Below are 27,148 nucleotides of genomic sequence, written 5' to 3'. Positions count from 1 at the left end.
ACCCTAACTTATGATTTAATAGATATGTGGGCTTAATTGTGGATATGGTGTCCCAAAATAATTGATTTTATCTTTAGTAATTTCATTTAAGCTTATTATTATAATAAAAAAAAATTAAATTAGGAGAGTCCAAAATAATAAATGGAGTGCTAATAACAATACTCTTTGCATTTTGCCTCATTGAATTTCGAAACTCAACAGTTAAGCCTTCAAAATATTATCTTATTACAATTAACTCTTTTTGTTATGACTCTGTTAGGAATTTACAAAAAATCAGATAATGTCTAAAGTACATGACACATTTATATTATTATCTGTTGATTCCATTTGCACTTTGCCACTAAGATAAAGAAGACAAAGTGCAAATAAAGTCACCAAATAAAAGTATTATAAAACAATTGATATTATTACCTTAAAAATTCAATAAATATATTACATACTTTACATTTTTTTATAAATTTTTAAGAGAATCCTAAAAAAATAAATTATAATAAAATAATATTTTAAAGGGTAAATTATACTTGTACCTCTTGAGATTTGAGTTTAATACATATCACCTCTGACGTTTGAAAAATTATATTAACCCCTGTTATTATAATTATTTAGACAGAATAAAGACATTAAACTCATATCCTCTCTCTCTTTTCTTGTTTTGTTTTTCTTTTTGTATTTTTTTTTTCTTGACTTTACTTTATTTTATTTTATTTTTTTTCAATGTAATTTAATTTATTTTTCTATTAGAAGTTGTTACTTATAAAGTAAGAAATTTATTAAATAAAACTATTAACCATAAAATAGAAATATAATTTTCAAAATGTCAAAGAATAAATTATAATTAGATCAAATCTCGAAATGTCAGTGTAATTTAACCTATTTTAAAAGAGTTAACTATTTACTTTGAGAAAAATCTAAATGAGTGGTAATTTTTCCTTGACAAAAAGTGCAGTGAAGTGTGCGAACTTTTGTTTTTTTTGTGGGTCTCCAACTTCAAAATGATCTCTTGAAAATTTACTGGTAGCCCTTTCTCCACATCTCCAAGTTCAAAAGTCATGCTGAGCAACCCATTCATTTTCAAGTAATAATTGATACTAATATATTATCAATCTCACTTTGCATCTCTGTCTGTCTATGAAGCCAAATCAAAGTGTTTTATTAGTTTAGTTTTTTATTTGAAGCTGGAAGCGAAAGAACACAGATATTTTTTGTCAGCCATTTTAGTAAATTTTAAGGTAAACTCCACATATCTCACATATACATGCATGGTTTAAGAGAGGAATGAAATCTAGGGTTTTTTTTTTTTTATTTATTTATTTTTTTTACATGTTTCATTGCATTGTCCCTCCATTTTAGGTTTCCTGTAATCAATACATACCCTCGTACTCGATTTATGCGCCTAGCGACCCAAAATCGGGTACGATGAATGATTCAATTCAATTATTAAAGCATTTTTTTTGTTTTTGTTTTTGTTTTTGGTGGGTTTTGAGTTCAACCTGGATTGCTTTGTGCCGAACTGTTATGATGCTTCGTTTGGTTGCAGAGAAAATGTTCGGAAAAGAATGGAATTTGAGAACTTCTTGTTTGGTTGTTGAGAAAATTGAGAGCTTTACTGAACTGATAGTGCTGCAACTGTTTTGGCAAGGTTGAGGTGAGTTTTTTTTTTGTTTGTTTTGTTTTTTTCTGTTTGAGATGTTTAGTGGTAAACTATGAAGCACGGATACTTCAAATAGGGTGACGTATCCGTATCGTATCCGTATCGGATACCGATACTCCTTGGATACTCGCGGATACGTATCGGATACTTATTAAAAGTATCGGATACTTCTTAATTAATTTTTCATTAATTTTAGAGTATCGGATACTTAATTTTGAAGTATCGGATACTCCAAGTCATGTTTACTTGTTTTATGGAATTAGAATTGTAACATTTATTGCATAGTAATAGAATGTAATATAATTGCAAGTATAAATATAAGAATATTTTTCTAATACTTTGTTAAGTTCTTCGATAAGAAGAGCATAGTGAGTTAAATAATAGAATTTATCAAATTGATGTATCCTAATTATTTCTTGCATGTCCCCTATAACTACATAGAAACTAAGAATTAACAAAAGAATATAACAATGGTAAAATTAAATATCAATAAATAAATAAGCAAGTAAACTTGAATATAATATTTTTCACTAGTATCAGAGGAAAAAGCATAGGGACAAGTTGTGAATTGTTCTATTATTGTAATATAAATATATTAAACTTGATACTGAAATGAAATATTTGCAAGACCTATAAAAAATTTAAAAAGTAAACAAGCTACTAGCTTAAATTAATACAAAATTCTTAAAGGATAGTATTGTGCATTATAAAATTACATTGTGATTTCTTAACATTCTTTAACTTATGTGTAACTCACTATTAATAATTCTAAAAAATATATTTTTCACAAACGTATCCTAGCCGTACCCGTATCCTATTTTTTTAGGTTTTGTCGTATCGCCGTATCCGTATCGTGTCGTATCCGTATCTCGTATCCGTATCTATGCTTCCTAGGTGGTAAAGGTTCTTTCCCCTGCTTTTTTCTACTTTTCTTTTTCTCTTTCTTTTTTTAGTTTTTTATTTTTAAATTTTAATGGGTAATTCAACAGTGAGCTTTTAAATTTTAAATTTCCTTATTCGCAGACACACGGGAATTGCCTGTTTGTATTGTAGGAACAGTTGTTCCTTTCTTGAAACTCTACAGTACTTTCTGACCTTTGAATTATACAATTTGGCATGCCTTATCATCATGAATTATATGATTTCTAAAAAAATTTCATAACCCATATTGATTATTCTTGTTCACGAGGTTTTTAGCTAGCAAATTTCTTTTGCAGTGTAATTCAGCATATGACTGAACGAAGTTTTGCTCAGACAGTATGAGTGAAGAAGTGGACGACGAAGTGGCTGCAGTTGATGGCACATACCTTCAAGGCAAAGATGGTGAGTATAATACACTGGAATCACATGAAATGATTATACCATGCGAGGGTCAATATCATAGGGATTCGTCCCTTGCATTTGCAACTATTTTAGAGGTTAAGAACCCAGATGGAAGTGGGGTGTCACAACATCCATGTGCTAGTCCTCACTGTATAGATGATGCTGGGGTCATAGTTGAAGAGTTAACACTGAGAAATTATAACAATGAAAACATAGCTATAGTGGGTACCTCCAATGATAGGGATAGAGTGCAGACTAGGCAGCAGAACCAGTGGCAACATTTGTATCAGATAGCAGGTGGACAAGGAAGTAGTAGCTCACGGGAAGATACTCTTTACAAGGACTACGGTCAGGCAAAGTCGAATGCTTGGGAGAATGTTGGATACACAGTTTTTCCAGAATTCTTGGGTCAAAGACAGCCCAATGACCATCACAACGATGACACGGAACATCTGTTAAATAATGAAAACAAAACTGTCGCAAGCAATATGTCAACACCTCGTGGAGGTATCAGGACAAAAATTCTTTCTAAGTCTGGGTTTTCTGAGTATTTTGTGAAGAATACATTGAAAGGTAAGGGGGTTATATGTAAAGGTCCAACTCGTGAAGTAATTGGTGCAGAGCTTGGGGGCCAAAGCCAAACTAATTCGAAGGTTGCCGGTACCGATGTGGTAGCTTTTGATCCACCATTGAATTCGTGTATTAAAACTGTTGTGCCTCCTTCTCATGGTATTGCCGGGCATGGGCTGTGTCTTTGTCCCAATGCTTTCCATGATGGAGTCAGTTTGAGAGAATGGCTAAAAGCTGGGCACTGTAAGGCAAATAAAGTTAAGAGCTTGTATATATTTAGGCAGATTATGAATCTTGTGGATTTCTCTCACTCCCAAGGAGTTGCCTTGCAAGACTTACGGCCATCATGCTTCAAATTGTTGCCATCAGATCAGATTATATACACTGGATCATCTGTCCAGCAAGAAATTGCAGAGACTCTTACAGTCAAGGAGAATCCTCTCTCAGAAAGTTATCGAAATGAAAAAAGGCCATTGGAACTTGCCATTCATCGTGCTGTTAGTCAACTGCTCAAGAAACAAAATTTTGGGGGGATTCAGGAGAACCTGAACTTTATCAGACAGTGGCCTCAGTTTCCATCAAGGTCGTGGTTTAAAACTTCCACTGCCAAGGGTACTGATGTTAATCTTGCTGGGCCACAGGATTCATGGAATGAATTGAACAAGCATAACCTGAAAAGAGAATGCAAGAGTGCGAGCAACTCCAGCAGCCCTCGTGTGTCTAACACATACCAAATGCTGTCTACTCATGAAAGTGATCCATTGGAAGAGAAGTGGTATGCTAGTCCTGAGGAGCTTAGTGGGAGGGGTTGCACATTTTCATCAAATATCTATGTTCTGGGTGTTTTTCTCTTTGAGGTACAAGTAGTTCATGCTGTTTCATGATTTTCTTTGTTAGTGAAAATTTCATTATGGTCTTGTGCTATTTATTTATTTTCTGCTGAAGACAATTGAGGTATCAAAAATAGAAATATGAATGCACTTCAACTACTTTTCCAAAGCATTGTGGTTTAGAAATATTTAGAGTTCTTTATATCAATTTCTTGATCCAAATTCCATATATTTATTCATTTTCTTTTGTTTCATTAAATAAGTTTTGAATGTCACTAAGGTTGAACTTGAACAATATCACCCTTCCTTGAAGGGTGGAGTTATTGTTATTTGGTCAATCCTTCTATAAAGTTCTTTTGGGGATGGCATTGCCATTGTTGCTTGGTTGTGAGAAACCAGTGATGTTGGGTTATGTATTTCAAGTAATGTCGATTTACATTAGGTTTGCTCTGAAATTTTGCTCCAACATTTCTTTTTGGATAAACTTTATTCTTAGAGGGCATCTTGATGCTTTTAGGATTAAGGGTTGGTTAATCTAGGGCCAATTGTTTGTTTGGTTTGTAGGGATTATCAAGTAAAATATTGCTTCAATTAAAAGGGAGCAAAATATTGCCAGAAGGTGGGTTATAGGGGTGTGTGGGTTATTCTCATAGCTATCTCTTACTCATACATTTATCCTTTCTTCATTTTCTATTTTTTTACTTCTACTTTTTTTTCTAGGGCTTTTGGGCAATATCATCCATTTTGGCAATGGTCACTCATAGGGTAGGAACCAATTGGGGCTTGCAAGATATCTGGAGGATAAGAAGGAGTGGTCCATGCAATAGATTAAGGAGGGTAGTGGGTTGGCTAAAAATGGGTGCGAAGTTTTGGTTAGGGATGAGGATGGAAGTCATGGGGCTACAATTACAAAAGAAGTTAGGGCCAAGAAGGTAGCAATCCAATGGATGGACAATATGCAAGAAAGCCAGCCAGTTGTCTCGTGATTGGCAGATGTGACGGGGTTGTCAAAATGGGTAAGGAAGAGGTTTTGAAGGCCTTATAAAACTTATCGAGATTTCATGCAAAGGCTTTGAGAAGCACGCTATGAAATTGATAGTAGTTGACATAAGAGGCCAAGGATGGATGAAAATTCTTCTAGGAGCAAGGTTTTAAAAAGTGGCGTTATGTAACGGCTGCCGCGGTAGGCACTACCTGTTACACCCGCTTTTGTGGTGTGATGGAAATTCACACGTGTAACGGCCATTTCGGTATTATGTAGCAGCTGTAGTGGCACTGTAACGGCCCGTTACACACCATTAATATTCAGTAGCTCAAAAATAATTTTTGTTTGTCTCAATTTTTATTTTTATAATCATTTCATTTAATAATTGTAAATAACTTTTTTTTAGTTAGTTCAAGTATTGGTTAAAAATAATTTTGTAGACATTTAAAATCAATTATTCTTTAAAAAAATAAATAAAAATAAGAGGTGCAATATGGATTTATGACATATAAAGTGATCAACTATTCAAATAAAATGTAAAATGCTCATTTTATAGTGATTTAAAAATATGAAATATATTGTATTATATTTAAAAACTAACAAAAATTGATCAAAATCTATTTTAAACACCAATAAATGTGATTCTGAAAAAAAAAATATGCGTATCAATTAAGTTTTTTTTCAAATTGTGTGAAAAATAAAAAAATTTACAGTTTCAATTACTACAACCGTTACGCTACGGCCTTTACACCTTGCAACCGTAACCGCAATCGCAACTGCGTCACCGCAACTGCGCCACTGCAACCGTTACGACGATTGCAACCAGTTTTTGAAACCTTGGCTAAGAGGAATGGCTGCTCAAGAGCTAGGAGTGATAGGGTGTTAAAGAATTTGGATTGCACTATCAATTATGATAGAAAAGGTAAAGGGGTTGGAGTGGAGGGAGGGAGGCAGGTATAGGAGGGGTTAGGTGGTGATTTCCTTTTTCTTTAGTTTAGAGTCTAAGGTGGACATTTTTTGTTTCCTTCTTCACATATGTTGGTTGATGTAGAGGTTTTTGTTTGGCCTGCTTTTATATTTTGATTTGAACACAATGCTTAGGGGTGGTTTGGGATGATCTAAATAAGTACACTTTTTGACTTTTTATGAAATATGGGTTGGGTTTGATGTGATGTGGTAGAGAGGTGATGTGACTTAAATAAGATGATGTGACTTAAATAAGATAGTGACTTTTTGACTTTTTAACTTTTTTAGGTTATGACAAACAAGGCCTTAGTTTGGTCTGGTTTATTGAAAAAAAGGATTTGTGCGCAAATTGGATCTTGGGAAGGCCTACACCCATGTGAATTGGAGACTTTGGATTTATCAATAGAGAGAGGAGATGTGGAACCAGATGACAGGAATGGGTTCAATTTTGTGTCTCAAATTTGCTCTATTTTGATGAATGCCTAAGGGTTCTTTCACTGTTTGAGGGGTCCTAGACAAGGGGACTGCATGTTTCCTCTTAGTTCCAGTGTAGTGATGGAGTCTTTGAGCCATTTGTTGAGAATTGTAGCTCATGATGGTTGCTTAATGGGCTTAATTGGAGGGGACCACAGGGGTGAGGCAATAAAAGTGTCTCAATTGTTATTTGGGCATGACATCCTTATTCTATGTGGGATAAAGGAGGATATTTGATGAACATAGGTGCATTCTTTAATTTTTTGAAATGATCTCAAGCCTTAGAATCAACTTAGGTCAATCTGGGTGGTGATGTTAGAGGCATGAATGGTTTGGGTTCAAGATGGGAATTGTGGAATCCCTGCCTCCATTGTACATAGGCCTCCTTTTGGGCCTGTGTTTTAAAACTAAGGCAATTTAAGGTTTTGTCATTAAGAGATTTGGGAGAAGGCATTCTGGCTGGAAGAAAAAGCATATATTGGGAGGAGGAAGGTTTACAATAATGAAATGGAATTTGGCTTATCTTCTGACCTATATCATATCTGTGTTTGCTATTCAAGCATTTATGTTGGAGAGGCTAGAGAAGTTTTATTTCTGTTTGTTCTAGATTTATTTTTTATTTTTATTTTTGGTTATTCAAGCACTTGGGGCATGCTGCTAGAACAAGAAATGGTTGTGAAGGTCTACGACCAAAGTTATGTCACACACGCCCCAAATCCCATGACAACGCCACACACCCATCTAACTAAGCATGCAAGGACAAGAGTCCAATCAAATAAACCACAAAATAAAATACTCAAAATAAATCTTTAATTATTATAATGCCAAAATTTATAAATAATAAACGACCTTTATCATATGAAATTGTCCACCAAGTCCACTAATATAATCCACTAACAAAATAGTAATCCAAAGTAATTTAAAATTATATTCCTACTCTTGGCACTCCCACAAGTAAAACCCCACGTAGCTCTACTTAGAATCTGAAAAAAATAAAAGAAGGGTAAGTTAGGCAGCCTAGTAAATAACCAACTATCAATGCTAGCTGAATCAAGTATACACAGAAAATAGTTGATGACCAATAAATGTATTTTTGCTATAATTCAATAAATGAATAATTATTTTGTAAGATGGTTTCGTAGCTGAAAATAAATAGTGTAGCAATACATTTTAACTGAGAAGACAATAAGATAATTCCAAGTAATTTCGTTATTCAAATCGATGGTTCGATATTCAGATGGTTCAATGATTTAATTCACAAAACTCAAGTCTCGGTGACTATGGTCACTTAGCCCGTGACAAGGCCTAGAGCCACACATAAGTCGGTGGTAAAGCCCCAAAAGAAACTAGTTTTTGTGCCAATAAATAATCCCCATTGGCTAGGGTCCAAATTATAGTTAGACTAGAGTAATAAACTTCTTTTAAATAAAGTGTTTGATATTTTCAGAATAAATATTTGGTACAAACTTTCAGAATAGTTTCATAATATATTGAAATAATTTTCAGAATGATATTTGATGATATTTTATACTTGACCTATATTTTACTTTTTAAGAGAATAATAAGGCTATAAATAAATATTTATAATTTTAAACGATTTGATAGGAAATCAAGGGTTACTCACCTCAACAACTAAAATAATATTCCAAAGTTAACTCCAAATACCAAGCTCCACCACTTCAATCACACAAACCTAATAAATATAACCTCAAATCAATTAATATTATCACCTCTTGCATACACCCACAAGAACCCACCGTCTTAGTTTTATTAATTGCTTAAAAATCCAAGGAATACCAAACATTTCAACCCAACTTAATACCAAACACTACCTTACCCATTATACAACATTCCACTGTCAAACTACACCTACATAAACTACTATTGCACTGTTTTCAACGACCCACACTATTACACTATTACATGTTGCATCATACATCCAATATCTCAAAACTTAGGTGGGCACCCACACAGATTTTCTTTTCTATAATGTTTGGACTGTCTATTGCTCCATATAAAAATAATAAACAATGGTGCAAAAAAGTCTTACCTCAATCAATGGGTATATCAAGATATCTTCAATGTTTTTCGCCCTCAATTCCTACTGCAGCTTCCTGCTTGAATCCTCTGCGAAATCGTGATAATGAAATTGTATGAAACCTTTTTTTTTTCCCGCTTTCCAATGCACTCTCACTGCCGCAAGATATAAAAGGCACAAATTGACTTAGTAACCTAATTCTCGAAAATTAAAATGTTACCTGTTAAAATCCACCTACTCTCCACCTACTTCACCCACTTAAACCTACTCCACTAAACCTAACCCACTACACCACTACCACCTCACCTACTCCACTAAACCTAACCCACTACACCACTACCACCTCCACTTCACCTACTCCTTACCTACTACACACTCACCCTCTTCTATATATAGGAATCATGAATCATTGTAATATACACAATATACATCAATCAATAATACAATCATTTCTCTTTATACATTAAATTTCTACATGGTATCAGAGCAAGGTTAAAAACTTAGTATTTTTTCGCTTCACCTGCGGGCGGCAACCTCGCCTTGGCCGCCCGCCGGACCTCAACCTAATCCGCTAGAATTTTCTACACATACTTTCACTCTGCTTCACCACCTCGCCGAAACAAACTCAGGGATATTTCGTCAAACACCATGTCTGCAACAATGATGGGCAACACACACACCATGCAGGCGGGACACCCAGCATAGCCAGACAGACAGGCCAACCTCTTCTCTCTCGGGCTGGTTCTCTCCTTCCATACACCTCACCACCACATTCTGTTGCATGGAAGATGAATGCACAAGGCTGCTCATAATGGACCATTCATAACAAATACAGCAGCAACAGCAGCAAGAGATATACTCAACACCAGATTTGCATTCGCTTCAAGGCCTTGTAGAATGTAGTCCCAAGTAAATTCTAATCCTCTAGCACCCACCCAAAGGGGTGCCAACCGATGCAGAACCGAGTCGGCAAAAGCCCACCCAAGACCTACCGCTTGGAACTTATGATTTTGAGAGATGTTCCTGATATGGATCAAAGCTGTCATTTTCAGACACCTTAAGAAAGGTTGCCAGGCAAACAAGCTTCACTAATGCTGTTCCAAGATAAACAACAGCAGCTTTAACAAAAGTACCAAGAGTACCATAACTCCAATGGTGAAATTTTTGAGGGAACATGTGGAGAAAGCTGGATGCAGTTTTGGGGACAAGTTCATCGCGGCCATTTACTGCAATAAGGAGATAATGTGAGATTCAGGCTGGTCATTTCAGTGGTGATTGCCACTACAAGTGAGAATTACTGCGTGGTTTTATGAAGATTCGAGGACATGAGCAAGACTGTGTGAGAAGAAGAGTTATGAAATCACTGATTGGTAACCCTTACTGCTGGCTGAAATGAGTTCGGCGGGTCACCTCGCCACGGGAGATTACACAGCTGCCGCTGTGAAAATTGCCGAGGAACATTCGGATTTTGTGATTGGATTCTCTCTCTCTCTCTCTCTCTCTCTCTCTACTCAAGGACCTCCACCAGGGTGACCACTTTTCAACCCATCATCCACCACCTTTTGCACATACCCATACCCCTTTTTTATTTTTTAACCCAATCTTCACCACAGCTGTCCACTTCCGTTGCTCCACTTTCTTTATTTTCTTTTATCTTTCTTTTTTCATTTTTAAAATAAAATAACAAAATAAAAAAAAAAACAAAAAAAAAAAAATCATTGCAGGTTTTAACAAAACCGTGGGCCAAGAAACCCACATGCACCAATCTTCTTTTTCCCTCACTCTCTCGTTTTGATTTTACTTATATATTATTATTTCTTTCTCTCTTTTTTTATGTTTCTTTCACTTTATTTTTCTTTTTATTTTTTTTTTCATTATTATTTCTGCTCCGTCTTATGTCATTCCAAAAAAAAAAAAAAAAAAAAACCTCGTTTTATTCATGCCGGGGATCAACCCCGATCAGAATTTTACACCCAAAACACAAAAAAAAAAAAAAAACAAAAAAACAAAAAAACAAACAAACAAACAAACAAACCAACAAACAAACAAACAAAACAACCACATCCACAGGCGGGATTTTTTTCTTCTCTACTCTACCGCCGGTCTCTTCTTCTTGCCTCCGTCCTGGACGGCCCTTGCCGGTGTTGCCTCCGTATTTCCCACTCCACTGGGCATGATCACTCCCCCCTGCTCCTCCACTACAGCATATGGCGGACCTCCAAATCGGAACATCACGGTGGCCTTCCGCTTCAGCTCCTTGTTTTCTGCCTTTAGCACACTTATCTCTGCTCGCGCATCCTTATACATGCGTTGGAGCAGAGCCAGCTGGGAGTTTAACTGTTGCACCTCATTTGTCCTGCTCTGCAGCCGGTGCGACAAGTTTGTGACCGCAGTCATGGTTTCCACACATGACTTCAAAGTATACTGATTGGCCTCAATATCAGTTTGCACCGCCATTTTTTGCTCCACCGACCGCATCGGAAAGTTCAACGGAGCAAAACCAGAGGTGTTTGGTTGAGGTTCACTGGCCACCGCACTAGTTATTTCTCTTGTGAACTCGTTCAGTTCTGGAAAGAGCGTGAGCAGACCACGGGAAGAGGAGGCCATGTTCTGGGTAGCTGGACGGGAAGAAGAGGCCATGTTGCTGAGTGTTTCAGAGACGGGTTGGTTACAGAGTATTACAGAGTTTCTCTCTCAGCAAAGGAAGAGTTTTTTTCAGAGGATTTTCAGAAGTTTTTTGTCTGCCTCAGCCTCAGCCTCCGTCTTGGTTAAATAGTCGAGGCAGCCACGCGTATCGCGCGCCACTTGACGCCAGACGACAAACGGGCGCGCTAGCCAAGGCACTCACGTGCCTCGCCATCATATCTGGCTCGCCTTTTTATGGATTGGGCACGCCTTTTGATGGCACGCCTTTTTGAAAAATTAGGCACACCTTTTGAGGGTGCGACTTTTTAAGGGTCCGACAAGACTCTGTAAACTGTCCCGACATTGATTCCGGTTAGCTCCTTCAGGGGTCCGACAAGACTCTGTAAACTGTCCCGACATTGATTCCGATTAGCTCCTTCATGGGTCCGACAAGACTCTGTAAACTGTCCCGACATTGATTCCGGTTAGCTCCTTCATGGGTCCGACAAGACTCTGTAAACTGTCCCGACATTGATTCCGGTTAGCTCCTTTATGGGTCCGACAAGACTCTATAAACTGTCCCGACATTGATTCCGGTTAGTTTCTACAAGGGTCCAGCAAGACCCCGTAAACTGTCTTTTACAACGGTCCGACATGACCCCATAAACTATCTTTTACATCGGTCTGACACCGCCATCCAGTGTCCTCTACACCGTTATGACACCACCATACCGTGTCCTCTACATGGTTATGACACCCCCATACAGTGTCCTCTACAACGTTATGACACCACCATCCAGTGTCTTCACCAATGGTCTGACACGACCATACAGTGTCTCTTATCCTCTTTTATTTTTATGTATTTTCTTGTTTTGTTACTCTCTCCAAACTCAAGTTGGTTAGTTCCTATCCCCCTTGAGTTTGCGGGGGGCTGGAAAATCCACCTACTCTCCACCTACTTCACCCACTTAAACCTACTCCACTAAACCTAACCCACTACACCACTACCACCTCCACTTCACCTACTCCTTACCTACTACACACTCACCCTCTTCTATATATAGGAATCATGAATCATTGTAATATACACAATATACATCAATCAATAATACAATCATTTCTCTTTATACATTAAATTTCTACATTACCCATCTAAGTTACGAAAATTACAAAATCACCCATAACTAATTTCTTATTATTTTAATTATTATATAACTAAAACTTGGATTTCACAAGTTAATATATTTTGAAAGAGAATGGTGGTGGGAAAGTACAACTCAGCGTGGGGTGGTTGGGTTTTGAGGATGGTTGAGATACTCATGGCATTGGCCTTTGGAAGGTACTATGAAAGGTTGGGGGGACTTTTTAGAGAATGTTAGCTTTCTTGTTGGGAGTGGTAGAGCTTTTGGTTTTGGGATGATGCATGATGTTGTCACCAAATTACTAATCAGTAATTTGGCTTTTCTTAAGCTTGTCAATGTCGCTGTGAATAAGGTGTTTTTCAAGAAATTTGTTCATTGCCTGGAAGCTGGGGTTGTGCGGAGTTCCCAGTTCTGGAGGGATTGGGAGGTGGGAGCCTATGGAGGAGTTTTTGAGGGCATTCTATAGCACAAACATTTAGGGTAGGACTGAGGATGTGATTAGATGAAAGTTCAATAAGATGGTTTTTAGTAAAGTCTTGGTACAAGGGTATGCAACACGGAGCGGGGGTTTAATTTGTTTTCTTCATGGAGGTTTTCCGTGTACCAAGTTTCCTTTATTGTTACAAGTTTTCTTTGTGGAGGTCACTAGTTTTCTGTTTCCCCTTCTACTCTAAATCACAGTGAATAAGGTATTTTTCACAAAGATTGATCATTTCCTGGAGGTTGGGGTTCTTAGGATTTCATAGTTCAGGGGGATTTGATGGATTGGGAGGCGGGAGCCTGTGGAGGAGTTTTTGGAGGCATTCTATTTCAAAAACACTTAGGGTAGGACCAAGGATGTAATTAAGTTAAAGCTCAACAATAATGGTTTCGGTAAAATCTTGGTATAAGGGTATGCACAGTGGGTTTTTTTTGGTTCTCTTGTGGAGATCTTTGGTGTTCAAAGTTTCGTTTGAAACTTCTTTCTTTTTTTTGGGCCTGGACTGCTGTTTGGGATGCCATTTTTAGTTTCTTACTATCCATAAGGACCAAAACCCAAGGAAGAGAGGGAAGGTCATGATGGAGTGATTTCACTTGTGCAAGAACTCCTTCGTGAGTATGCTGGAGAACTGTGGACCCTTTATTATTTCTTTGTTTAGTGTCCACTAGGTGAAATACCATTTTCAGTGAGGGAGCTATTATCTTGTTAGGAAGGGTTGCTCTGGAAGAGTGCGACTAAAGCTTGGGTAGTAGCACTGTTGTGCTTGATGTGGTGTATTTATAGGTAAAATAAAAAAATTAACTTTGAAGAGGAATGTATTCCAATTTAATCTGAAAGGAGTATTTTGAGCTCTTCATTTTTTTGCTTTATGAGGAATTTCCATTTTTTTTTTCAATTTTGTGTAGAGTTTTTGGGTGATTCATAATTTCATTTATCCTTGTAGATGGAGGTTTCCTTTCCTATAATGTATTGTCCGTACGGGGAGTGCCACTTTTATGTGGGGTACTCATTATACAATTTACTTGCTAAAAGAAGAAAAAAGATGAAGAAATATTTATGTTCACTGAGAAAATTAGCTTTGTTCTATTTGTAATAATCATTAATTGTACTTGTCCCAATTTCTAGTTCCTTTGAAGGGATTGAGTATACAACAACTCATTATTTGGACTAATAGGTTTGGTTCTTACAGCTGCTTGGCTCTTTTGACTCTGAAAGGGCACGTGTTGCTGCCATGTCAGATCTGCGTCATAGGATTCTTCCTTCGAACTTTCTGTCACAGAATTCCAAGGAAGCTGGATTCTGTCTTTGGCTTCTTCATCCTGAACCTTCATTACGGCCAACAGCAAGGTAATACTGTCTTTAGACTAGTAATCTGCTCCACCTATAAGGTAAGTTGTTGATTTTAATCTCTTCTTGGAAAGCTATCTCTAGAATGTTAATCCCATCTGACTTTCTATTTATTCTGTGTGGATATTACTGTTTCTCCTACATAGAGGCTGTCGAAAAGGCTTCTATTTTTTTGAAAGGGTGCTTGATAGCTTAGGTGAACCTACATTCTCTCGAAAGTCGTGCAGGACTCTTCCCCGATAATTATGGAGTCTTAAGGGCTTTTTTTTTTTTTTTGGAACATTGAATAGCCATTCTGAATCCTTCAACTAAATCCACTCTGAACCGTATAAGGGGATCTCGATTTTGCGTAAACCTTAGGAGACTGACAAGTGTCCCAAAATCATTAATTTTAACCTCTAACTTGAACAGAAGGACCAAATTGAAGCTAGATTTAAAGTGTAGGAACCAAATTGTTCAATTGAAACAATAGTGACCAAAGTGAAACTTTGAGTTAAACTAAAGGGGTTAAAAGTGTAATCAACCCTACTTTTAATTTTGCGACAATAATTTTGGTCTTTTCATTTTATTTGTAAGTTTGTCCATTTCTTTCCACTGCAAGGCCAAAATTTGTCACTCGAGTGTGAGTTGTCACTCGAGTGTTGGGAGGGGCATATTCTTGTTCGACTAATGTTGTATGTGTGAGGTATAGGGGGAAAGTGTAAATCATAGCCTTTTACATTGCCCAGTTGTTGCTCATAAGTAAGCGTGAACAACATTTTTGGAACATTAGTCGAGTCAAAATTTAGGTTTGTGGTGTTCCTACTTCCATATCATCAACCCTCCCTCTAGGCCTAGAGTCCACCCATGTTTTATAAATTTGGATGATGACGTGCTTGCATTACTTTCATAGGGTGTAGAGCTACATTCTTCATTATCATGTTCCAGTTTCCCTCAGGGTATAGAGTCGGTATGTTGTGTTCGAGGTGTGGAGTATGGTGTTCTCAACTTCTGGAGTAGGAATGTGTGAATCTGTCCTTTTTTCTCTGTAATAAGTAATGAGTGAGGGGGTTATTAGATTGGTAAGTAGTTTGTGATCCTTGATAGATGAAATTTTTTATCTTTGATGTTGATCATTGCCTTGAAAATAGAATGCATTCATCACTGCTACAAATAAAATGTTTTCCACTTTGAAAAAACAACTCAAACTAACCCTGTTGATTTCCCTAGTCCATATATATTGCTGAGTGCGCCTCATGTGCCCATCTCTCAAGATTGCTAGATAGTCAAACGTTGCCATGGCATCAAGTATGAATGGATATCCTGCTATTTTTAATTCAATTCAAATTTAACATTAGTCACCTAGGAAAAAATAAAAATGAAAAAGCATTTAACATTAATCTCTTTCATATAAACACTGAAATCAAATGATACTGTAATGCAATATCCTGGGTTTATAATCAATGGTCTATAACAGGGAAGTCCTGCAGTCTGAATTTGTAAGTGGAATTCAAGAATCATTTGGAGATGATTTGTCATCATCTATAAACCAAGATGATACTGAATCAGAACTATTATTACATTTCCTTTCCACTCTGAAAGAGAAAAAGCAGACGGATACCTTGAAGCTAGTAGAAGAAATCAAGTGCCTTGAATCAGATATTGAAGAGATAGAAAGACGGCACACCAAAAAATCGTCATTTCTTCCTTGTTTATCTGAGGCAGCCCTTCATTCAAGGGGAAGCAAATTTCTTTACAGCAAAGATTCAATTTTTGAGGTGCATTCTAATTTGACCCCTGGAATTAATAATGAATTGAGCTTGATGAAGAATATCGATCAGCTGGAAAGTGCTTACTTCTCCATGAGATCCAACATTCAGCTTTCTGACAATGATGCAGTCACACGGGAAAATATGGAATTACTGAAAGAAAGAGATAACGGGTGTCAGGCACAGAAGGACAAGGAGAAAAACAAACCCATCGATCGTATAGGGGCCTTCTTTAGTGGTTTGTGCAAGTATGCTCGATATAGTAAGTTTGAAGTGCGTGGGATATTAAGGAACGGAGATTTTCATAATTCTGCAAATGTAATCTGCTCTTTGAGTTTTGATCGAGATCAGGAGTATTTTGCTGCTGCTGGAGTATCGAAGAAAATAAAGATATACGAGTTTCAGGAACTCTTTAATGAAGCTGTTGATATCCATTATCCAGTAATTGAGATGTTGAACAAATCAAAGCTCAGCTGCATTTGCTGGAATAGCTATATCAAGAACTATTTGGCTTCAACTGATTATGATGGCATAGTTAAGGTATGTCTACTTTGGGCATTATAGAATCTTTGTTAAACTAATTGGATTTTGTCAGAATCATCAGCAGACCAACCCCAGGTTGTGCAGTTTATTGTTTGTGTGTGTAGATATGAAATTTTCTGATCAGTTATCTGATGTTTCACTTGGGGGGAATATTCTTTGTCAAATCAATGGATAAGACATATCTGCCTTGGGTTCTAAATCACATAGGATTGTTGTAATGGGATTGAGCATTTCACAATTGAATCTTGTGTCTTGAATAGTTTTAACTTAATTAGTCATGCATATCCATGGCTCTTCTTGCGATACCTTTATGTTACAGTCAATTGAAATAAAAGAGTTGCTGCATCTTGTCTAAATTAACATTCATGTTATCTTTACACTTGCTTCTGAAATTAGTCACTCGCATTTCTTAAAAAGGTCTCTAAAATAAGATTCAAATTATTATCCTGCAAGGATTAATCTGATGTCAAGCTTCAGAGGTTATGAAATATGTATTCTAATATAGAAAAACAGCCTGACTGCATTATCATTTTCTCAAGTCAAGGCCTTTCCCCAATGTTAGTCTTCAATATTCAAGGGGACCTAACCTTTGGCATTATAGGCACTAAGTGGCTGCTCTCAGACTTGAATATATGTTGGCAACCTGAGCTGTTACCACAGCACCAAGCTATGCCATATCCTCAGAGTTGACTGCATCCATTGTTGTTTTTTCCCTCACCATTCAGCTCTATCTTGGGGCCATATCCTTGTTAAATCAATGGGTCTGGTAGATTAAAAGATATTTTCCTTAACATATGATCAATACAAGCAAGAATTTGACAAATTCTTTCTTTATTTACCAAGTGTAACATTGTGACTAGAAACCTCCTTGTTTTACCTTGTACGCTAATTAGTTTTGGTATGACTTCATATGCTCATCATATTATGCTTTTTGCGCACACCTGGCTGTAACTAACCAAAAGCTATGTTACATGGGCTTTGGGTAAAGCAGATGGGTGCAGGTATGTGTCAAAGTGTCAGATTCATCTAATTCTGATGCCCAAGGACACCATGACATGACTAAATGTTATATTTTTTTAAATACTTCTTTCATTTATTTTGGAAAAATGGTATTTATAAACTAACAAGAGCTTTTTATGCATAGAATGAGCGTCTTATGCATAGTTTCATTGTAAAATCTACTACTTAAACATATTTGTAGGATGCATGTCCATCTAGACTTGTTGGGCACATACCCCATACTCTAATCCAAGTGTCAAGTGTTTGACATAGGTACTTCACAAATTTAGACCAAACGGATTATATTTTTACTTTAGATAGGATTTTACTTTTAAAATCTTTATGAAATGGTTTGATTGCAAGAGAAACTTATTTGGAAGAGAATCTAAATACCAATCAATAACATAGCAGTTCGATGATTGCAGGAATGATAGTTTTTGTCGGACCAAGTTCTTCCATCTCTCCTAAAACGAATTGGTGTTAGTAAGGGCTTCACTTTTGTCTTTTACGGCATTCGACAACTTGCCCGTAGAGCTATTTTTAGAACTGTTGTAGGAGCGACATTGTGTTCTAACAATCCTTCCCTCACAATGACAGCTTCTGCAACTTGAACCCGGCTCCGATACCATTTGTCAGACCAAGTTCCATCATCTATCATAAAACCAATAGGTGTTAGGAAGGGCTTCACTATTGCGCCTGTAGGCTTCTTTCTAGAGCAATCATAGGGAGCAGCGTTGTGTCCTAACAGTTTTGATCATGCAGGTATCTTTCAGTTTCATGCTTTTATTTAGTGTAAATGAAAAGGGTATATGGTGAAACATACTGATGATTGAATATCTATTACCATAGAAGTTCTTAAGTTGCCTGAATTAACTTAGGAATTATATGGATGAAGTTGATGCTTAGAGATAAATATGGCTATAAAAGGGTACTGGTTAAAAAGTATGAAGGAAAGATGTGGAAACCCATGATTTGGTAGAAAAAGAGACTGTTGAAAGTGCAAAATGGCGAAAATGCATGTTTGTAGGCAATTGAACTGTTGGACTCACTTGCCAAAAAAAGAAACTGTTGGTTGACTGGAAAAAATTAAATCATTTACTAAAAAAGTAGAATTTTCATAGATTTTAAATTCATTGAAAGAGCCTTTGTGATCATTCAGTAAATATGATGGGTCGCAAGGACAGATTAAATTGTCAGTACATCTCAACTCTACTTCACATATTCTTGCCTCAACTGTCCAGGATACAAGAATCTTTGTTACCGTTCTACTTTTTTTTAAGGCCAAATTGCAGTTTACACATGTATAATTTTACTGAACAAAGCTTTCTTAGGGTTGGCTACATGAATTTTGTTTTGCCATTTTGCTCTATAAGGGACCAAAATTTCAGTTAAATCACACTAGCTTGCAAGTCTTTCTTTATTATTTCCACCCATAGTAATTTTGAGCAGCACTCGCACAAAATGACTTCTCTCATATTTGAACCTGCCTTGCTAAATGCAACTTGAGGTTTAGCTTTTTTAAAATATATCATATATGGGTTATATGCAATGCAACTGCATGAGTTGTTATTTATTTATTTTTTAACTTTTCCAAAGTATACTCATTTAGCTCACTACAACGAAAATAATTTTTTTGGGACTTATCATCTTCCCAAAATCTGTTTAGTCTGTCTGTCTGTCTCTCTCTCCACAGAAACTTTTAAGGATCTTGGTCCATGATATTGAAATTTTGGGCAAATACTTTTTATGTTCATCCGTACTCATGTAAGCACGTACACTGATAGACATAACATAACTGCATACATACAAAACTCATATTCTGAAAGATTGCAAGTATAAGTAATGCTATTAGTATCTAATAATTTTTTCCCTCCATTGATCATGACTCAATTTTCTTGGAGGGTTCCAGCTATGGGATGTGGGAACTGGTCAAGCATTTTCCCAATATGCTGAGCACAATAAAAGAGCTTGGTCTGTGGACTTCTCTCAAGTGGATCCCACCAAATTAGCCAGTGGAAGTGATGATTGTTCCGTGAAGCTCTGGAACATTAATGAGGCATGCTCTGTCTTCTCTGTCTTTTAATTTTGGAGGCTCAAGAAAGTTGATACTCTTTGAAACCAGAGTTATGAATGAGAAATCCCTCTCCCCACCCACCCCAAAATCCGGAGTCTGTATTTGTGTTCTGAAATGATATTCAATATTTTCTGAAGTAGGTGAAAACTTAAGATTTCTTTTTATTACAAATATCAACTTCATGATTGTTTTGAGAGTTTTTTTTTTTGTTTTGTTTTGTTTTAGTAAAAGAAAAGGCTAATTTACCTAGTTAAACATAACTCTATTCAAAAAAATAATTAAAAATTAACTCAACAGTAACATTTTATTTTCTTGATGAAATACTCAAGTTGGATAGCAAGGATGCACTTGGCTGGGTCCTTTGCATAATGTGCATGACAAGGTTGTTAAAAATAGGATCCTATGTACGATTGTTGGGAGGGACTCATAGATCGGATTGTAGAATTGGATCAAGAATCGTAGGATTCTGATTTAGATGCAAAATAAAATGAAATTTTTTCAATAATGTATGTTAAATAATTTTAAATCATTAAAGAAAAATATTAAATTTAATATAATGCATCTTCTATACATAAATTAGAGGAGACACTTGAAGAGGAAGTTTATAGTCAAATTTGTTATATAGATATACAGTTATACGTACATATATAAGAAATAGATAATAAGATAAAAATTTGGTAGGATTGGGATCATTGTATTATTCTACATAATTTTATGATTAGGATCGTAGTCACTTTAAGATCTTACAAAATTTAATATCCTAGTGTGATCCGGATTGTTTAATCCAACTAGGGTCGAAGAATCATAAGACCCTATGATCTGAATCAAGATTTTGATGACCATGGTGCATGAAGAATAAGGGGGCAAGGGGATGGGGGTATGGATTAATCACGGTTATTATAGACCACTTAGTTATGCATTGTGTGAAATCAAAAGAATGTATTCTCCCATCCTTTCCCTCGTGTTGGTGCTCTTCATTCTTGCTCTCGCTATATATATTTATATTTTTTCCTGTTGGTGCAGAGGAACAGTTTATGCACAATCAGGAACATCGCAAATGTTTGCTGTGTTCAGTTCTCTGCTTGTTCCACTCATTTACTAGCCTTTGGCTCTGCTGATTACAAAACCTACTGCTATGATCTTCGGAATGTTTCAAGCCCCTGGTGTATATTGGCTAGCCATGAAAAAGCTGTTAGCAATGTGAAATTCTTGGACTCTGAAACTCTTGTTTCTGCATCCACTGACAACACGCTAAAGCTTTGGGATCTCAATAAAACCAATTCCACGGGTTTATCAACGAACGCTTGCATCTTAACCCTTAAAGGGCACACTAACGAGAAGGTTGGTTTCTGTGCTTCAATTTGATAATATTTCCTTCCCTATTCTGGAATCTCAAATAGTTTATTCTACTGGACCAGTTTGGTCTGGGAAATTTTTATACTAATGAGAAGGTGGTGGTGATTATAACTTCGTGCTTTGTTAATTTTCTTCCTCAGAACTTTGTGGGTTTATCTGTTGCTGATGGATACATAGCGTGTGGTTCAGAGACAAATGAGGTAGGCATTCATTTTTTATGTTGCATCAAGTTTCTTTTGATGGATGCAGGACCTAATTTACTAAAATACCAATGGCACTGGTATCCCTTATTTTCTTAGATGAGAAGAATAAAATTCTATGCGAAGTGCTAAAATCATTTGACACTCTCACTATCCTTCGATAGGGTGAGGTAATTTGATATGAGAGAGATAATTGTTGTGGTTTTGAGGCTTTATTTGTTAGGAGAACTCAATGAATATAGACTTCCCAGAATATAATTACCCACCCTCACGCCCCAGCAAAGAAGAAAAAGAAGAAAATGAGTTTGATTTCATATTATTTGATATTCTTGTGCTTCTTATTACATTAAAGTCTGAATTTCTAGCCAACTGAGCTAGCCCCAATCGGTTTCTAGGGAGTTATATTTCAGGAGTCACAATTCATTTAGTACATCGTTGCGGAAACAATACCAATCCCTTGTCTTCTTGCGCTGGTCTTGTTTGATTGACTGCAGGTGTATGCTTATTATAAATCTCTGGATATGCCAATCACTTCTCACAAGTTTGGCTCCATTGATCCTATTTCTGGCAAAGAAACTGATGATGACAATGGACAGTTTGTTTCGAGTGTGTGCTGGAAGCAGAACTCAGACATGCTTGTTGCTGCCAATTCCAGTGGATGTATAAAAGTGCTGCAGATGGTGTGAACTAAAAAATATAAATAAAAATTCTCATCCGACTGAAGAAATGCAGTCCTCCTTGATGGCTTCTTCGCAGCTTTGAGAACCCAAAAAGGTTCATTTGATGGCTTTTTTTTACAGACGCCGCAAAGTCTGCACGAAGAAGATGCTCTAAAAATGTAAATGATCTCAGGTACCAAACTAATCCCCTCATGGAGATGTTGATGCATCAAGTTCAGTATTAATATCCAAACATTTGGATTTCTTATAGGAATTGAATTTGCAGAGGCACAAACTGCAGATCAATTAGCTCGCTAAAACTCAAGATTGTGGTATTGACAGTTTTGTAGCGGCTCGTCAAAAGTGACGAGATGACTGATGCCACTGCAAATTCCTACATAGCCTTAAATTCTAGTTGTATGTAAACACACAATGAAGTATAAAAGGGTAGCTTGTATAGTTAGTTCACTGTAAAGTCTGAGCATACATTGTTATTTTTTGCTCTTTTAAGATACTTGATGATGGTTTTACTTTGGAAGGAATGGAAGCTTAAACACATCCTAATCCAATCCACTCATTGTTGATTGAAATTAAAATTAATTGATAATAATTTATTACTCGTCAATTTTATCCATAAATTACAGTGAGTCATCAACTTTATCCATAGGCTTTGTCAAGACAACATATTTCTGGGGACGTGATGTGAAGCAGGGCTGAAGAAGTGACAATATGTATGTTCTAGAAATTTAAAATTTCTCGTACACGCAATGGGCAAATGTAAGAGGAGCTAATTTAAGCCCACTAAATTAATTAGGCCCAATAGCCCAAGGTTGGTGGACCCGAATTTATCGCAAGTCCAAGATTAGTGCGCTCAGATTAATCGCTATCAAACGGGCCGAATTGCTCCAAGCCTTGAAAGAGTTCAGATCCACGAACTTAGAGACTTACTCGGGCCCAGATTCAAAAGGGTATTGAGCAAGCCTAGAGATCGGAGGCACTCGGGCTTTGAACAAATTCAAACGTAATCTAGAAGTCGCTCCGTTAATGAGTTCCAGAACACTTGCGAGCTCGGAGCTTTTCGGGATTTACGCACCAGAACCATGGGCATAATGGAGTTTTAACAAAGGACCCGATCCCGAGGACAGTGAGTGGAGATAAATTCACTCTTCGGTTAAACTAGCCTATACCCGGGTCGAGGTGGCACGACCCCGAGGGGTCCATGAGACTCGGCAATATTTAGCAATGTGGCGGTCCTCTAGGACTACCTCGGCCCTTTGGGATGATTGAGGATCATTGGTTAGGTATGGCTAAGAAGAAGGGTTCATTGAGAGATTAATCTCCTCTTCGAGGGTTTTCCTCGTCCTCGGAGAGGTCACCTTCTCGGATAAGGTGGTTAGAGAGAATATTCCCCATGTGCACATGAGCTCCACCTTACATCATGAGGTGCCTATAAATAGCACCTACCCATAGTTTTACAAGGGATGGATTTTGGAGAGATAACTTTTGGGAAAGAACTAATTTCCCTTCTCCATTATCAACCTTAAGAGTGAAAGTGAGAGATCCATGGGAGAGCCTTGCCATTATTCTTTCTAACTACTTTACCTTCTTCTTCACCCAATCTCTTATCTCCATCATTTCTTTGCTTTTGTGTTTTTAGTTGTGACTATTAGAGAATCTAAGCCTCTTATCATTTTCTAGAGAATTCGAATTTTTCTTCAAAGATCTTCGAATTTTCCAACCACGTTCTTGAACCCTCTTATACAGTCATAATTATACATTGATTAATAACTTCCACAAAGGTTTATTATAAGTTCTTCAACAGAGATTCAGACGTACATGCAATTTCAAATACCCCTAATGTAAATTACATTGACTCTTGATGGAGGGCAAAAGAAAACAAAAAATTTCATTCATTTTTGAATGAACATCATGAATACAAGTTATGTCTGAGAAAAACTAATCTAATCTGGGTCTCATTTCATCCTTGAACGGCGAACAAATGGATTTAGTGCTGATAGTTTTTTTGAAGAATTAGTCGAATGCCCTTTTGGTGTCCTTATTGGTGATGATACAGGGGACTCTACTTTGAACGTCCGTAGTGGTGACGATCCCGGTGACGCTTTGAATGTCCGTAGTGGTGATGATCCTGGTGATTCTGCTCTCTGTGTCCCTGTTTAATCAAATTCACATTCTTAAAACACTAATTTTATCATAGAAACAGAAAACAAGAATCACATGAAAAAAAAAAAAAGAAGAGAAAAAAGTTACAGGAGATGAGACTAACCTAGACCCTTGCATGTCTTTGCAATTAGTGCTTGCTTAGATCGAACTGAGCTTTGACCACTTTCTGTTTTCGATGACATTTTCTTCTTTGGATGCTTAGAAAAAATGGATGATATGTCCCATCTGGATGATATTGGCCGCAAAACTTTCCTCTCTGGAATCGTGGGACAAGCTGATTCACGTACGCTTGATGTTCTTGACAAAGTCATCTTCTCTAGAATCTTGGAATAAACTGATTCGCGTAGGCTTCTTGTTCTTGACAAATTCATCCTCTTTGGAATCTCAGAACCAACTGATTCCCTTACAGTCACTGTTCTTGACGAAGATATCTTTTCTGGAATCTTCAAACCAACTGATTCCCTTACACTCTCTGTTCTTGACAAAGTTGTTTTCCCTGGAATCTCATAATTTTGATTCACTGCTATTGTTGATGAAATTTTGTTCTCTGCAGTCTCCAAATGGCAATCAAAGACCTGATCAACTCCCGTTGAAGACAATAGCTTCGTCTCTGGAGTCTCAGATTCGTCCAATCCTTGATCATCATTGAAAGTTTTCCTCTCTTTTTGATTGTCTGGGTTCAACAAAGTTTTCCTCTCTGGAGTCTGAGAACCAACCGACCTTTGATCAGCTGTTGCTGCCGGGAAAAATTTCCTCTCAGGGGTCTCAGAACCAACCTTCCTCAGAAACTCAGGACGAAATGACATCTGACCAATTGCTGTCGATGATAAAACTCTCCTCAAGGGAGTCTCAGAACAAACCGACCTTTGATCGCCTCCTATTCTCGACAAATTCTTCCTTTCTTGATCCTCAGAACAAACTGAACTTTGATCATCCCCGAAAACCGAACCACCTTCAATACCCAAATCCCAAACCCTATCTTTAGAGCTGCCAGAAGTTTTCTCTCTCTCCACAACTCTATAAGCAAACATTTGAAAAGGAATTTGTGAGGCTCGTGCCAAATCAAGACTCGCCTCTCTAGCAAAAATCTTCATATACCCGGCTTCTATTTCACAGTAATCCACAAGTGGGGGTGGCGATTCTGGCTGACCATGATCAGGGTTTATGACAAGGCACTTCTTGATGTATCGTAAAATCCTACAAATTGCAGAGAAACTTGGGCGGTGAATTGGTTTGGCTTGCCAGCATTTTCTTGTCAAGTTCACTAAGTACTTTGGTGAAGTGAATGGGAAGAGAGGCCTCTCACCAGCTCTTATGTTTCGCCCCATCTTGTCTTCTTGAAGATGGCCTTCTTCAAATGGAACTTTCCCGGTCAAAATCTCAAAACAAAGCATCCCAAAGCTATACACATCGGCTTTCTCTGTGTGTTTTGAACCACATTTACTACCACCATTTTGTTCTTGCTCTTCCAAAACTTCCGGGGCATACCATATTACTGGGCTGAATCCATTTTGGTCTGTATAAGTTGGAGAAGTGTTGCTACACTTAATGGAGGTTAAGCCAATACCGGTGATTTTTGCATAGAAGTAACCTTCTTGGGAGGAGTTTGTGTTTCTTGCTTTAAGGAGGACATTAGATGGATTCAAGTCACCATGATAAATCTTTTTCGAGTGTAGATATTCCATACCGCTTGCAATCTGTAGCATGACATCAACTGCAACTGGAAGAGAGAATGGAATACTCTTTCTCTCTCCACAATTCTCTTTTATATAACTGCCAAGAGACTTGTTCAACAACTCCATAACAAGAAAACCTTCTTTCCTTTCCTCATCATAAAACCCACAAAGGTATTGCATTATGTTTGGGTGGGAAAATGATAGGACCAAAGAAATCTCACTTTCTAGTTGTTGTTCATTAACCACCCCAAAGAAATTTCTCATAGCAAAACTTTCCCCTAACCAATGAATCTCCTTGCAACGACTTCCCACCGATCCTAAACGTCGCTTAACATCAAAATCGTTAGCACCTAACAAGATCCAAGCCGGTAAAAGGTTTCCCATTGGTTGCTCCAATTCATTCAGTTTCTTGACAAGTAGGTCTGAAAGGCTCTCCTCATGCTTTGTGAGTGTGGTAGATGCCGAATTTCTCTTCTCCCTTATAGTTTCAAGAAGAAGCCATTTATCTTCTCTCCAAACGCTCCTCAATTGACTACAAATTTCTCGAGGAACCAAGTATTGTTTCCCATATTTCCACTGGAAAATCTTTGGGTCATTCCACTCCAAGTCATATTTTTTCATGAGCACGAGTCTCCTCTTTTGCATATCGTCCTGGTCCATTCCCGAGATCTCTCCAGCTGTTTCAATGGCCTCAATTACAATTGTGAAGCACCAGAGCAAGTTGTGAATATGAAACTCGACACAGTCATTGTTCTGATGGAGACTCAATGCTTTGCCCCACCAATCTTTGATATCCAAGCAATTTCTGACGTAGAGTTCACCTTCTTTGAAGATCTTGTGAAGCTCTCTTAGTGGGTTTTCAAGAGCTCCCCACTTTGTGTTCTTCTCTTCTAGCCTCAGCTTTTGTTTGATCTCGGCTAAAATAGTTTCATAGGCCAAAGTGAAGATGTGGAGCAACAAATAGAGCTGTCTTTGATTGATTGAAATATCATTATCATACAATGCCACAAGAGTCTTAATACTTCCCAAAACCTCTCCAATCTGACCAAATTGATCCATTTTGAGTTATGAAAAATCAACCTTGTCGAACCCTTATAGCACTGCCTTGAATTCGGCAGAACTAGAACAAGCAATGCCCTAGCAATTTATAGATAACCCAAAATTAGTTATCACAGAACAATCAACAAGAACAAAAGTGAAAAGGGAAAAGAAAAAAAAAATGCAAGCTTTGGCAACAAAATTGAATAACTATGCAGTCAGATTACAAAGAAAATGAAGAC

The 27,148-nt window shown here is 37.2% G+C and overlaps 2 protein-coding genes across 28 annotated transcripts; one reads left to right on the top strand and one right to left on the bottom strand.

The window, feature by feature from the left end:
- The first annotated feature begins 921 nt into the window (after positions 1–921).
- LOC114306023 (protein SPA1-RELATED 2) lies at positions 922–22,636 on the top strand. 27 transcript variants are annotated; one of them, XR_014349095.1, is made up of 11 exons: positions 922–1,229; positions 1,351–1,411; positions 1,538–1,645; positions 2,869–4,401; positions 14,275–14,432; positions 15,889–16,720; positions 19,624–19,778; positions 20,820–21,137; positions 21,293–21,352; positions 21,847–22,204; positions 22,298–22,636. XR_014349095.1 is itself a non-coding variant. In XM_082902583.1 (10 exons), the coding sequence occupies exons 4-10, from the start codon at positions 2,911–2,913 to the stop codon at positions 22,036–22,038; spliced, it is 3,198 nt and encodes a 1,065-aa protein (XP_082758709.1). In that variant the 5' UTR covers positions 933–1,229; positions 1,351–1,411; positions 1,538–1,645; positions 2,869–2,910; the 3' UTR covers positions 22,039–22,636. The 27 variants fall into 27 exon arrangements, 7 of the variants coding, with proteins under 7 accessions (XP_082758709.1, XP_082758707.1, XP_082758712.1 ...); XR_014349094.1 differs by having other exon boundaries at positions 22,283–22,636; XR_014349079.1 differs by having other exon boundaries at positions 933–1,229; positions 19,632–19,778.
- Positions 22,637–23,741: 1,105 nt separating this feature from the next.
- On the bottom strand, positions 23,742–26,927 carry LOC114306025 (uncharacterized). The gene is made up of 2 exons (XM_082902588.1): positions 24,296–26,927; positions 23,742–24,181 (listed from the first exon to the last, which is right to left on the bottom strand). The coding sequence occupies exons 1-2, from the start codon at positions 26,925–26,927 to the stop codon at positions 23,985–23,987; spliced, it is 2,829 nt and encodes a 942-aa protein (XP_082758714.1). The 3' UTR covers positions 23,742–23,984.
- Positions 26,928–27,148: the final 221 nt, after the last annotated feature.

The sequence above is a fragment of the Camellia sinensis genome, chromosome 13, assembly GCF_055761805.1.
Source record: "Camellia sinensis isolate YWXY chromosome 13, ASM5576180v1, whole genome shotgun sequence".
In the NCBI taxonomy this organism is placed as follows: Eukaryota; Viridiplantae; Streptophyta; class Magnoliopsida; order Ericales; family Theaceae; genus Camellia; species Camellia sinensis.
Note: the sequence above shows the minus strand (reverse complement) of the source record. Positions and strands in the feature narration are given on the sequence as shown.